Source organism: Pleurodeles waltl, chromosome 10 (assembly GCF_031143425.1).
Source record: "Pleurodeles waltl isolate 20211129_DDA chromosome 10, aPleWal1.hap1.20221129, whole genome shotgun sequence".
NCBI lineage: Eukaryota > Metazoa > Chordata > Amphibia > Caudata > Salamandridae > Pleurodeles > Pleurodeles waltl.
In genome coordinates, this window is record NC_090449.1 from 804119052 (window position 1) to 804133007 (window position 13956).

The following is a 13956-nucleotide window of genomic DNA, read 5'->3' on the forward strand; positions in this document are numbered from 1 at the left end:
CAAATGTAATAGGCTTTCAGTACTAGGACATGCTGAAATTAAAAGTACATGCCAAATGTTTAAAATGCACTACACCTTGCCCTTGGTGCTAGTTAAGGACTACCTCAGAGATGTCTCATATAAATGAAAAAGGACGTTTTGGGCCTGGCAAGTGGGTACACTTGTGAGGTTGAAATGGCTGTTTAAACCTACACACACAGGCTCTTCAGTGCCAGGCTTGAGACATGTCTAAAGGGCTACTGTAGTCGGTGGCACAATTAGTGTTCTAGGCCCACTAGTAGCATTTAATTTACAGGCCATGGGCACATATAGTGCACATTACTTGGAAGTTACAAGTAAATTAAGTATGCCAATTGTGGATAAGCCAATGTCACCATGTTTAAGAGTACAGAGAACATGCACTTTAGCACTGGTTACAGTGGTAACGTGCACAGAATCCTAAATCCAGCAAAAATGAATTTGGGAAATCAGGCGGTCAAAAGGCAAATATTCAGGGGAAACCAGGCCAAGAATGAAGGGTCTAACAGGTGGTGAGCATGACTCCTGCTTTAGGTTACCAGAGCCTCACCTCCTATGTTGGAGCCCATTGTCACCTCTGGCTACATCTGCAAGCTCAGCTCAACAGTGTGATTACTCTCAACTCTCTGCCCCTTCATTGCATGTCTGAGGAGTGTTGGGCTGGGCTGCTCTTCTTGAACATATGCAGGCTCCACAATCTGCAGTTTGCCACTGTCCGCTCCTGTCCCCCATTTCTGGAGGGTTAGTGGTGGGTGAGCTTGCCATCCCTACCCAGTTCTACTCCTTGTTGAATCAGCACTCATTTCTGTGACACCCTGTCATTTCCAATTGCAGACTCCTTTCTAGAGCCTCTTGGTATAGGAACTCAGCATGCCTGCCATCTTTGTGTCTCCCCTCCAGATGAAGAGCACGTGAAGTTTGTTTGGCTATCTTCTTCACTACTATTTTCCTATTTCCCAGATCAGCTGTCCAGTTCTCCTCCATCTGCCTTCAGGATTTAGGTTTTCTTCAAAACAGAAGAAATTACACCACATCAAGGAGTATAACTTATATAGGCAATTCAAAACAATTCTGTCCAAGAGTATGTTCCCTTCTGTAGCTTTTCCCTAGCGCTGACAGGGGCTCACAAAATTCTCCTGCATGCAAATTGAGATAGGGCAATTTGTGTCTGTGGAGTAGGGTGCCTATTCTGGTGTTTCCATGTTCAGTGTACAGTGCTCTCTGTACTCTCTAAGCAATAACCATACCCCCAGTGACTTTCCCACCACTGTTAAGTGAGTCACTATTGTCCATATGCCCCAAATAATTTCTGTCTTTAGGCTTTGAAGTTACAGGTTGCAATAGGTCATACATCTTATTGTTGCATGTGTGTAGGTCCCTCAGCAAGTCTTCTATTTAAATATTAGTACTCCTGCAGCAATTCATGACAATCCTGGCATAGGTCACAGCATAGAAACAGACCAGCGTGGGAGAAGATTAATATAGCCTAAACAGAGCTACCAAGGGCATGAGTGTCATCTTCCCCATCATATTTGAAGTAATATTGATGATCTCTTTCCTAAATTCAAATGGTGGGAGGGCAGGACCAAGCCAAAGGAATAAATTCTCTGTAGGCTGCTTGACAGTGCACTTCATAGTGAAAGCCAGCTGGATCAATCTGTTTTTCAGGAGTGAAAAAAGCTTGGTGAAGAAATTCAAAGAGCAGTAAATTTATATCTGCTGGTCACAGATATCATTTGAGTCTGCATTCAACACTATTTAATTGTGTGTCAGATTGTTCCTCCCCTTTGTCTGTTTCTCAGAGCTGCTTATTATGGGCAGGCCTGACCATTCTGAAGCAGAAACCATTGTACAATTTAGATAACTTTCTTGTGAAATCAGATCTTATTGTTTGAGTCAATGAAGTAAATTACTGCAGCTCATCAACAAACCACATGATCTTGTCCTGCATAGTATGCTTCAGCCAGATACAAAACAAATATACCCAGTGGGAGGGGGTGACATCTAGCCTTACTCTAGTCTAGTGTGAGAAATTTCAGCTAGGCCTGTTCTGGGCAGTGTCTGCGTAACTGTTTGCTCTTCTGTGAGTGGGAGGAGCAGATTTTGTGCCAGGGGTATCACCATCCAACACCCATACAAAATGCTGGATTTTAGGCTTATAGCTCCACCACTAATTAGTTTTAAAATGTAAAAACACACTGACAAAGCCAATAGGGTTTTCTTTTTATACTGAACACACAACATGCATCCAAGAACAAAGGAAGCCACAGGACAGCAAACCAAAAGTGACCCTTCTGCACACAGATCAACCAAACATACAAGAACCTTAACTTTTGTGGTTTGGCTTTAATGGTGTTTCAACACAAAGCATGCCCAATATATTAAATGCATAAGAAGAGAACTGGACTGGAGTTAAGAATTATTCTGTGTGATTGTCCTTTAACAAGCAATATATGTTTCATGCATGATGTCTGGAGTTTACCTGCTTTGCCAAAATGAGACCGTTAAATTATGTTAGACGTTTTAGCAAACCCATCGCTAGTCTCAATTACTAGGGGAAAAAATTGCTCCAATTGTTTGTGGTAAAAACACTGCTTGCTTAACTGAAACAAGCATTAGCAAAGCCAATAGATCTTGCCTATGTGAGAGCTATTGGCTTTGCCATTGGCTAAGTCTTTTGTACAACAGTGTGGCTGCTGTGCATAATAGCTAAATGTTTTTGAAAAAGGTACAATTAAAGTTTTTAAAAAGCAATTTGACTTGGGAAGGTACAAAAAGTGTCATAGCAATTTTTTTTTCTTATGGCACGTGGTTGTGAGGGCAACACAGATAATGGGAGGGTGGGGGCAGGAGGGAACATAGACAACAGGGTGGGATGGAAGTGGCAATACTGAATCGGGGGTGAAGGGTGGGTTCTAAGACGCAACATGAACAATGGAAGGGTGGGTGTGGGAAGTAAGAAGCACCATGGATAAGGGGGTATGTGGTGGGATGGAAAAAGTCACAGGCAAGAGGAGTAGGAGGGAAGAAGCAACACAGATCAACACAGCAGGAAGAAGAAAATAAAAAAGAAGCAGCAGCACAATGGGAAGAATTAAAAAGAAAAATAGTACCTACCTCAATCACAGCACCAGCATTGGAAGGGGCCTAATAAAGATGAAGTAATCTGTACTTGGCCCATTCCCCAGAGGAAAGAAAAGATAGTGAAGCAGGCACCTGCTGCCCAATTAGGGGGCTGAGAATATGAAATAAGAGTCGCAGTAAAGACAACAAAAAGTTCCAAGCCTCTTGTATACAATGGGGGTCATTCTGACCCCGGCGGGCGGCGGTTGCCGCCCGCCTGGCGGGAACCGCCATTTGGCCGCACTACGGTCAAAAGACCGCTGGTGCCATTTCAACTTTCCCACCGGCCCAGCGGGAAAGAGGCCTGCAACACTGAAGCCGGCTCCGAATGGAGCCGGCGGTGTTGCAGGCGTGCGACGGGTGCAGTTGCACCTGTTGCGCTATTCGAAAAGCATGCTGGGGCCCTGTTAGGGTTCCCCTGCACTGCCCATGCCAGTGGCATGGGCAGTGCAGGGGCCCCCGGGGCCCCAGGACACCCGTTCCCGCCAGCCTCTTCCTGGCGGTGAAAACCACCAGAAACAGGCTGGCGGGAAGGGGGTCAGAATCCCCAAGGCAGCGCTGCCCTGGTGGATTCGCCCAGCCGGGGGTAAACCGGCGGGAAACCGCCGGCCCCGGTTTTTTGACCGCGGCTTTACTGCCGCGGTCAGAATGGGCTAGGAAGCACCGCCAGCCTGTTGGCGGTGCTTCCGTCATCCGCGGCCCCCAATATCTTGTGCATGCAGTGCATGCATTGTTCCAGACAAGATCTAAAGAGCACCCTTTGGCCTTATTATGAGGCTGGTGGTTGGACCACTGCAACTGTAGTGGTCCGACCACCACATTACAACCCTGGTGGGCGACGGACATACCAGGAGATCGATGCTCCCGATAGGAACATTGTTCCTGATGGGGTGATGGCAGTTGGAATTTTACTCAGCCAGGGCAGCGCTGAACTCAGTGCCATCTGGCTGATTACAAACCCACCTTCTGTCAGCCTTTTCATGGTGGGGACCCTGCCATAAAAAGGCTGTCAGAAAGTCAGTGCCGGGGGCCACTGGTGGTCACCTCCACTGACCGTGCCCATGCATGGGGTGCTGGGGGGCCCCCCTGGGCGAGAGCATTGGCCTCGACTCCATGTGGAGCTGAGACCAATGCCGCCATACAGTTTCCACTGGGCTGACCGGTGGTAGCCTTGGTTTCCACCGGTCAGCCTAGAGCAACCTTGTAATGGATTTGGTAGGGAGACCCCCAGCTCCGCTGCAGTCTCCTCACCATGAATCTGGCAGTCAGCTTTTCCAAATGCCAGACTCCTAATGAGGCCCTTTGACTTGCAGAGAAACAGATCCTTTAAGATGCTTATCTAGCCTCCTCTGCCACATGACCATGACATGCTTTAGTCTGTAATTGTGTCTTTAGAAAAACTGCAAACAATACCGGTGCTGCTTGACTTTTTGACAAAACATGAATGAAAACCGAAACACATTTTTTGCTTACCTGCAAGGGCATATCAGAATCCATGTCAAACGTAGGCACACTATCTGTCCAAGGCACAAATTTCTTGGTTTTGTGATCAAGAAAATAATCAAAAATAGTGCCTTGGGTAGGGAACTTCACAGCTTTCATCTCTTTTGTCCACCAGTGACTGAACACAACTCGATAATCAGCAAGCTAGAATGTAAAAAGAAAATATGTGATGGATACTTTACAATGCAAAATACTAGAACCCTTGCATAGACCTCAAGTTGTAATCCCATTTCAAACAAAATAAATCCAGTGTTATCAACTGAAAAAAAGAATGCCACATTTAACAAAAACAGTACATTTCTGGGGAAGGGGAATACATTTGTTTTAAGCAAGGTCGAATACTCTGGCTTAATTTTACAAAAAAAATATATATTTCGACATTTTTTGACAGAAAATAAAAATATATATATTTTATCATTAAAGTTGGACGTGTGGCATAAATGTAAACTTTTAGGAAGAATATATATTTTGGTTACTGAAACCAACAATAAAACTCCTTCAACTGTTCATTTACAAAAGAACTAGCTCACGTGGTTATGCCCTTGGTCACTTGGAGCACAAATCACTGGTTGCGTAAAGCTCGGTTGTGAACAAAACATTTCTCCCTTTAATGAATGTACTATCCATTATGACAAGAATTGTCTGCTCCTGACTTTCAGAAAGTAGTGTTTTCACATGAGAAATAAATGTTCCAGTCATAAAAGTACATTTCAATGTATATCTGATTTGTCATTGTGTAAGTGGCCTCACCCAACATTAATATCTCAGTGTCATGACTTATTTTCTTAACACTGATGTTCAGCATGACCAACTCTTCTTGTGTGTGCCCTAATCCATAATGCACCTATCCTTCTTATAAGAATGCATACTACATGTCATCTTCTGTCATTTGTTGCACCAGTCACTGACAAATAGAAAAAACTCGTCCCCAACAATGTAGATGTACTGATTTGTAGTCCTGTTTGGGGTATTTAGGAGTCCCTGGCACCATTCCAACACCAAATTAGCGTAATTGTTTTTACGCTAATGTGGCGTTATAAGGCAAAAACGGCGTGCAATATTTACAAAGTGGCGCAATGCATGCATTGTGCCACATTGTAATCCTTTGTGCTACATTATGCTTGCACCAGGCATAATGTATGCAAAAGGGGCATATTCCCCTGTTAGGGGGCCAGAAAAATGGCGCAAGGAAATCTAAGAGATATCCTTGCGCCATTTTTTTCGGCACTTTCAACACCTGCTCAGAGCAGGCATTAAAAGTAGGTTTCTATTGGTTACAATGGGCCTCTGGGTGCTTCAGGATTAGCGTCAGAATTTTTTACGCTAATCCTGCAAAGCGCCAGACTAGCGTAAAAAAATCTGATTATAGTCCCCTAACTACCGCCATGGTGCACTGTATTTTAAATACGGCACACACGTGATGGCATTAGGGGGGTGCTCAGGGGCACAAGAAAAGTGGCACTGCACTGTGTCCAGCACCATTGTTCTTAAATATGCCCCCTACTGTTTTAATAATCAACAAATAAATAAAATGTGCTACTAATCGAAATGTGCAATTGTTAAAATACAGTTCTTTCAAACCAACAATAAAATACAAAAGCAGTATTCACTCTTGTCAAAAATGCAAAGCATTTGTTTCTAAAGAATTGACATTTTTACAGTGTTGCTATCAGTATCATTTACTTCATATGTAATATATTACAATAGTTACGACGTATAAATAAGCAAAACTAAAACAATTTCCTCAGAAGTAAGACATTTTGATTTAAAAAATGAATACTTTTAAAAGTTTCATCTGGTTGTTCAATCATTTGTGAATGTAAAAATATCAACATACAAAAACGTACCTGATCTCGAAAAAGTGCTCCTCCAAAAGCCCAAATACATGCAAATACAAAGTATAGCTCATAAATCTCTCTTGAAGAATCAGGAGACACATTCTCAGGAACTAAGATACACTCCAGAAGAGAACAAAGAGTCTGAAAATGCAACAAAAGCGCTATGAGAACAAGTACTTCTTCGTAAGAAAACATCCAAAATGAAACCAAACACGTCCCATTTTTGGATCTCACGCGGTGAACAAACCACAAAATATATAAAAACAATTCAAATAAAACAGAGTAAATAGGCCCGGCAGAAGTTGAAATAGAATTTGGCTAATACAGTCAGTCCATAGTGAAATTCATCAACTGGTATCTAATGTTTAGTTATATGCCCTTGAAAGAGGGCTTGTTTAGTAAATATACTGGATCAAAGCTGGCTAAAAGGTGTCAGATAAATGATAAAAATGCCCTTTAGAGTCAAGTCACCCTTCGGCCAGGGGTTACACTCTTATGATCCACGCTGGAGTCCGTTTTTCAGCTCCAAATCCCCTCAATCGGTGCAGGTGTCCAAGCATTTGTCAACAAACCTCAGTCCTGAATTCGAGAGTCAACTTTATTTACAATCCATTTCCAGTTTTCAAATAGACATTATAGTCCTTGTAGACTCTCCCTTTGTCAGAACACGGAATATTCAAGAGATGGATACCTATTCACTTATACCTAGCTCACTAAAGACACGTGGTACCTCCAGGGAGCTGCCTTTCTGAATTTAATTTTTGTGGAGAAAAACTCTTGTTGTGATGAAGGACCTGTTTTTCGTAATGGAATCACAGCAGTTCCTTACTGCTTGGCTGGTCCTACGTTGCCTAGTTTAGTAAATAATAAAATAAGCTATTCTGTTCACAGTTTGTACTGAATTCCAGTGCAAGCCTAGCTCTCCAGGTTTTTGCCTGTCTCTGTGCAACCAGGGGACTATCCGCTCCTTCTTGATCCCGGTGTAAACTAGAAACAATTAATTTACTTGTACTGCAATGCAGTGTGCAGTCTGTTGCATGTGCTTGGAGCCTTCCTGCTCTTGCTTGTTTTTGGCCATTCCTGTGTTCTTCTAGGTTGAAAATACTAGTAGGTTTTATTGTCCTTTTCTATTGAACCATTTTCTGCAGTTTCTTGCCCAACCCCAGTCAGTCATTCTGCAAACTTGAGCCTGTATTATAAATAGGGCACATTGCATCTGTCTGTGGCCTGCTTTACTACTGTTTGACCACTGATTAAACAATTTACTCATTGCTTCTAAATTAAGCCTGGCTGTTTTGTGCCACACCACAACAGGATTAAGCACAGATTAATTTTGTGACTTCTGTGGCTCACCCTAACAAGCATTGTGGTTGTTGCCTGAGTGGTGCTTCCACCCCCTCAACCAATAATACATTTTATTACAACTACCAAATATTGTTCTACAGAAACTGTAACTAATGCAGACAAAAGCTGCACATTTAACTTTATGAGCAATCAACAGCCAGAGAGTTGAGTTTAAGAATGGGGTGATGTGATTCAAATTTACATGGCCAGGATGAGGCAAGTCACTGAGATCCAGACACTTGGAGTTCGTGAAGCATATTTGCAGAAAGGTTAGTGTAATGGTATTGCACCTATCCATAAAAGGACCAATCTATTCTGATTATGCAGCGGTAGTAGGGTGTATATCTGGGACAACTAAGAAGAAAGTATCTTGGTCGAAGTGCTCCTGCTCAGAGTTTCACCACATAGTATTAACAATATGAGCCTAAAGAACACAAATGCATTTATTTGTATTTTTAATATAAAGAATGCAGCCCTTTAACTTCCCTAGTTTTTTATATTTTACAAGGGCCGTCATTGTTAGGATCAGACAGCATGTCTGATGTTGCTTGCTAGGAAGGAGCTTCATATTTCTAAGAGTAAGTCAGCATTTTCCTGCATTAATGGCTCTTACCCCATAGGGTCTGCTTCCTCCATTCCATACCAATGGTAATCTTTAGTCTTAGGCCTGTCAGCCTTAGGGTGGTTACCTCCGACCTTTTGTATTCCTCCTCCATTGTTGTTGATCTTGTTTTGCTGGCCTTAGGACTCTTGCACTGGTTAGCTATGGTTAAAGTGCTCAAAGTGCATGTGCTTACTCCTTAAAACATGGTAAGACTGGTTTATCCCTAATTGGCATATTCCATTTACTTATAGTCCCTAGTAAAGTGGTACTAAATGTACCCCTGGCCTTTAAATTAAATGGTATAAATGGGGCTGCAGCACTGGTTGTGCCATGTACTTAAGTAGCCCTTTAAGCATGTCTCAGGCCTGCTGTTGCAGCATGCAAGTGCAGTTTAAACTGCCATTTTGATCTGGCAAAATAAACCATTTTCCAGGTCTAAACCCTCCTTTTTAATATATATGTGATCCCTATGGTTGGCCTTAAACAGTCTGCAGCAGCAGAGTGCAATGTATTTAAAAATGAGAACATGTAATTTTAAGTTTTACATGTCCTGGTAGTGAAAAACTCAAATTTGGGTTTTACTAATGCAGGCCTAGCTCTCCCATGGGATAACATTGAAGTCACCTTATTACATTTAATACACTGTAATTTCCAAATAGGAGCAGTTAAACAGTTCATGTTTCATGTCTTTGGAATTGTAATGAGAAAGTCTTTAAAGGTAAAGTTGGATTTTAAATTACAGTTTTGAAAATGCCACTTTTAGAAAGCTGGCATTTTTCTACCTTTGCCATTTATAGTGCTGGTAGCCTGTCCATGGATCTCATGACTGGGTGTAGCTGACAGTTGGGCTTTGAGTATTCCACCTGGACAGTCACGCACAATAGAGACCTTAGGTGTGCCTGGATGGGCCATCACTGGCAGATTGGAGAACGGAGCCGGGCATAGCCCTACTGACACTTGAATACGGTGTGTCCTGCCTCCACAGAAAGGGCTGCATATCCCCTGTAGTTAGTCTTGTGCCAGGAAAGGGAAGGCCGGATGCCTGGGAATATCAAAGGTGAACCTCTAGAAGCTTCTACCACATTCCAGAGTAAGGGTACCTGGTATAAATATTGGATGTCAGACACCACCTCTTCAGTAAACTTATGGACCTAGGTAAACTCTGCCAGGAGGAAGAATTGTTGTGCTGCTGAAAGGGCTGCTACTCTGATGTATTACTGCTCTGAAGGAATTCAGCCCTGCTGTGCTGACCTGCTGTTTGCTGCTTTCTTGCCCCAGTGAGAAGGACTGGACATGCATCTGTTGAACCCAGTGCCCCACAGTAACTCCAAGGACTAGATAGCTGGCCTTCTGACTTGAGCCTTATGAGCAGTAGACTCCACCAACCTCGATCGAGCACATGGACTCTGCCATCTGTGAGTCTACCCCGCCACATGGAGCCACCCCAATGTGACCGTATTCTAGTTTGGTGCGACAAGATATACCCAGTTGGTGCTTTGTGCTTTTTGGTACTATTTTCACTGTATCTTTAAAACTGCATATCCCTTTTTCTACTTATTGGATTTTTGTTTTGGTCTCGTTTTATTTACTAATGTTTTAAAACTTTTAAATGTATGAAAACTTTTTAGTAAACTGGAGTGAGATTGTGTTGTGTTTTCATCGTGTCACTGTTTGAAGTGTTGCACATTTACTTTACACATTTCCTCTGAATTAAGCCTGACTGCTCCGTGACAAGCTACCCAAGGGTTGAGCCCAGGTTACTTTAGGGTTTGCGTGTGACTTCATCCTGAGAAGAACCATACATGCTGCTTGAGACGGGTTTCATGCCCTTCAACAAGTGACCCAGTTTCCTACAATTACTAATATAATACATGTCTACAGTGAGTGCAGATACAGTTGAGTTGTTGATAATTACACATGTCTTACATTTTGACAGTTGTAGTATTCAAAGAAAGAAGAACCACAAATAAATCACATTTTGGATCATCAGTGGCAATATTGTATTACTCCCAAGGAGCATAGGCACTTAAGAAAACAACTTCACAAACCAGGACCATGAAGAGTTACAATGATGCCACCATGCCAGTAACACACCTATGCGCTTTTCACTAGAGACCAACAGAGACAAATAGCACATGATTGGGTAGGGGATGAATCCAGAGAAGGATCCTGGCTACAGCAGAAGGCACATAGTAGAAAACAATTCATAAGCGAGGTATACACCACAGCTGGAAAGTTGTAACCAACAGAGTACATGAAGATCCACCTCAAGAATGTCTGTAGCATATGGCACTAACTCCTGAAGGCCAGATACAGAGAACAAACACCTGACCATCTTGCACATTCCATAGACTAACTTTCGTCACATTGGATTTGTAAAGCAATACATCCATTTGTTATTACAGGCATACCAGGTAAGGTGACCCTAGATGCACAACAGGACAGAAATTGGAGGCAATCACCTTCAACAATATACTGAAAAACCCTTGACCACAAATGCTCAGCAGGTGATGTGGCACTAGACAGACATATTAATATATTGTAAAGTACGAACAGCAAATATATATTTACTGTCAGGAATGGGTTATTCATTTTGAATAGGGGAGGTTCCAACACCAACGTAATAAACCCAGAATACAGTTCTGAAAGTATCTCTGCTTACCCCCGGTATCTATGGAACAGAGAGCATGCAAATGCCAAAGATGTGTCTATTTAAGTTTAAGGAGTACCAACAATTTTTTAATAAATATTTTTTCATGTACATACTTACATTAACATAGGCAAAATTGTTGCTTATTTCAATTGTGTTGGCGTCCCATCATCTTTGCACACATCACTCAACACTGCAAGGAGATGCTTATCTTCTCCCCCTCCACCTCCCTCAGGACATTTAGACACACCTCTGATGGAACACAGGGCACAATAAACACAATATATAGGTCTTGTGTTCATTACTTCTGACCGAGGATCTGATGTGGTGCCATGGCAGTGACTCCCTCCATAGATTTTAGTAGTACTTTCTCCACTACCCCCTTACCTTGTAAAACTTACAGGGACAGCCTCTATTGCAATAAGTTACTTTCTCAGCCACCATGAAACAATCCACCCCTGCTGCAATTCCTGTATGGTAGGCACCTCTGATGCTCCTTAGTATCTGGCCACATCCCTCTTGGCTACCACCAGGCTAGTGAACAAAATAGTAATTTAAAACATGGGATACCTATGTCATTTGGGATACCTATGTCATTTGGGATCCCCAGCAAGACAAACTCAAGCATAAGCGGGACCTCTAAGATAGCAAAAAGTTCCCTAAGGATTGCTGTCCATACGATCATATGTGGGAACAGTCCCATATCGTATGCATGAAAGTTCCATTATCAGTCTCAAACCTCTGGCAGTTCAGAGCTGGAGTCCTTCCCCTACTGTGCAGCTTACTGCAGTCATAATGGCCCTGTGGAGAATTTTGAACTAAATCAGGCGCAGACGTGACGTAGTAGCAACTTCCCCCTAGTGCATCAGTGCAGCTTCCCAATCGATGTCTCCCAGGACCCCCAAATCTCTTTGCCACCTCTCCCATAGCTGTCCCAGGATGTCGGGCATGTTATTATTAATCGTTTTGTACATGGTGGAGATGGCTCCTCTACCCAACTTGCCCATTAGTATTGGGCCCTCTAATGGACCACAGTCTGGTAACTCCACTGCTGTCAACCCTTCTGTCTGTCATACATGCCTCAGCTGAACATATTTTAGGAATTGGGTGGGGTGCATGTTTAATTCCTTTCGCATGGAAGAGAAGGGCATAATGTCCCTCTGTTTCAGGGTATCGCTCACCTTAGAGATATCAATAGTGTCCCAGAGTTCAAATCCTCACAGTTTTGCAAATTCTTGTAGCCAGGTCCCTTTACAGAGTGGCGATTCCCTGGTGATCTTGTGATCCCATCCCAGCGCCTTCGTAGCCCTGCCCCATGCATCTAGTGTAACCCTTGTTGCTGGCAGTAGTATCTGGGAACCCTTCTCCGCAAAAAGGTAGTGCAAGTTGGTTCTGTGTTCTAACCGGGCACACTCCAATCGAAACATTGGGTGGTTGAATGGGCATAGATCCAGTTAGTGATATTAAGTGGGTCGCTCAGTAGTATCCTTCATTGTCTGGCAGCGAGAGCCCTCCATTGTATTGATTATGCTGGAGCATTTTAATGGGGATTCTTGGGTGTCACCTGTCCCAGAGCAGAGTTCAATTCCCCATTGATTTTAGTGAATAGTGTCTGGCGGACTGTGTAGTAGGGGCTTTGGAGCACATTTATAAATTTAGGGAGTGTGACCATTTAGAACAGAGCTGTCCGCCCCATCAAAGTGAGGAACAAGCTCCTCCACTGCGATTCGTCTGTCTGGAAATCTAGGACACTTCTCACATTATGACTCGTGCACAACTCTTTCCCTGAGGTGACAAAGATCCCTAAATATTGGAAGCCATCTTTGGCCACTGAAGCCAACGTGGGAGTGGCAGTGGGTCAAGAAGCCCACCGGGAACATACATCAGTGATTTGCCCCAATTGATCGTATAGATTGAATGGGCCCCGTATTCTTCTAAAACATAGAAAAGTGTTGGGATGGTGGACACTGAGTCAGTGACATATAGAAGTATATCGTCAGTGTACACCAATTTTTTTCCCTCATATTCCACTGTCTCCTAGATGCAGAATCCTCTGACTCCAGGGTGTAGTTTCACTGCACACGCCAGAGACTTTAGTGTGAGGACGAACAGGAGTGGAGACAGGGGACAACCCTGCCTAACCCCTCTAACAACTGGAAATTCAGCCAGAGTTTTCCCAATGACCCTGACCATTACAACTGGGTTCTCATATAGTAATGTCATCCATTTCCTGAACTGTGAGACAACACCAAATTTCAGTAGCGTCTGTTCGAGGAAAGGCTAGTGAACTGAATTGAACGCTTTCTCACTATCCAGGGGGAGAAAAATCTGCAAAGCCCAAGTGTACTAGGACAGTGTTTATCCAGTTGTGGGTGCACCTTAGATTAAGGCAGGTTGGTCACGGTGTATCATGGGGTAATGACCTGAAGCAGTTGATTGGCCAGAATCATAGACAGTAGTTTGCTCTCCATGTTAAGTAAAGAGATCGGACGCAACAAACTGCATCATTCCCTGGGTTTCCCTCCCTTTGGGAGAACCACAATGGTGGCCCTTCTTAAGTTTGGGGGAAGCGCTCCTGCAGCCTGGGCATCTGTGAAGAGGTTCAGTAAGTGTAGTCCAAGTATATTGGCATATCTTTTATAGAATTCTCATGGAGTCCGTTGGGCCCTGGGGTCTTCCCTGGATGCAGTCTAGATATATGGGCCAGTAGTTCAGTCGGGGTTAGCTCCTCTTCCAAGAAAGCACCAGCCTCTGTATCCAGCTTGGGGGTAGGAATCGTGACCAAGTATTGGGCAATGGCCTCTGAGTCTTGGAGTGGTTGAGCCCATTAGAGCTCTTCATAGTAATGAGCAAATGTATTACCAATGAGGGTATCA

General features: G+C 43.3%; 1 protein-coding gene across 1 annotated transcript in view; it reads right to left on the reverse strand.

Annotated features, from left to right (window-relative positions):
- The window catches only part of DNAH11 (dynein axonemal heavy chain 11), a 2866633-nt gene that overhangs the window by 1396764 nt on the left and 1455913 nt on the right, over positions 1–13956 (reverse strand). Inside the window, exons 44-45 of the mRNA XM_069211469.1 lie at positions 6492–6623; positions 4615–4788 (exon numbers count right to left, since the gene is read on the reverse strand). Of these exons, the coding sequence (XP_069067570.1) occupies positions 4615–4788; positions 6492–6623 (306 nt within the window). The remainder of the gene's footprint in view (positions 1–4614; positions 4789–6491; positions 6624–13956) is intronic.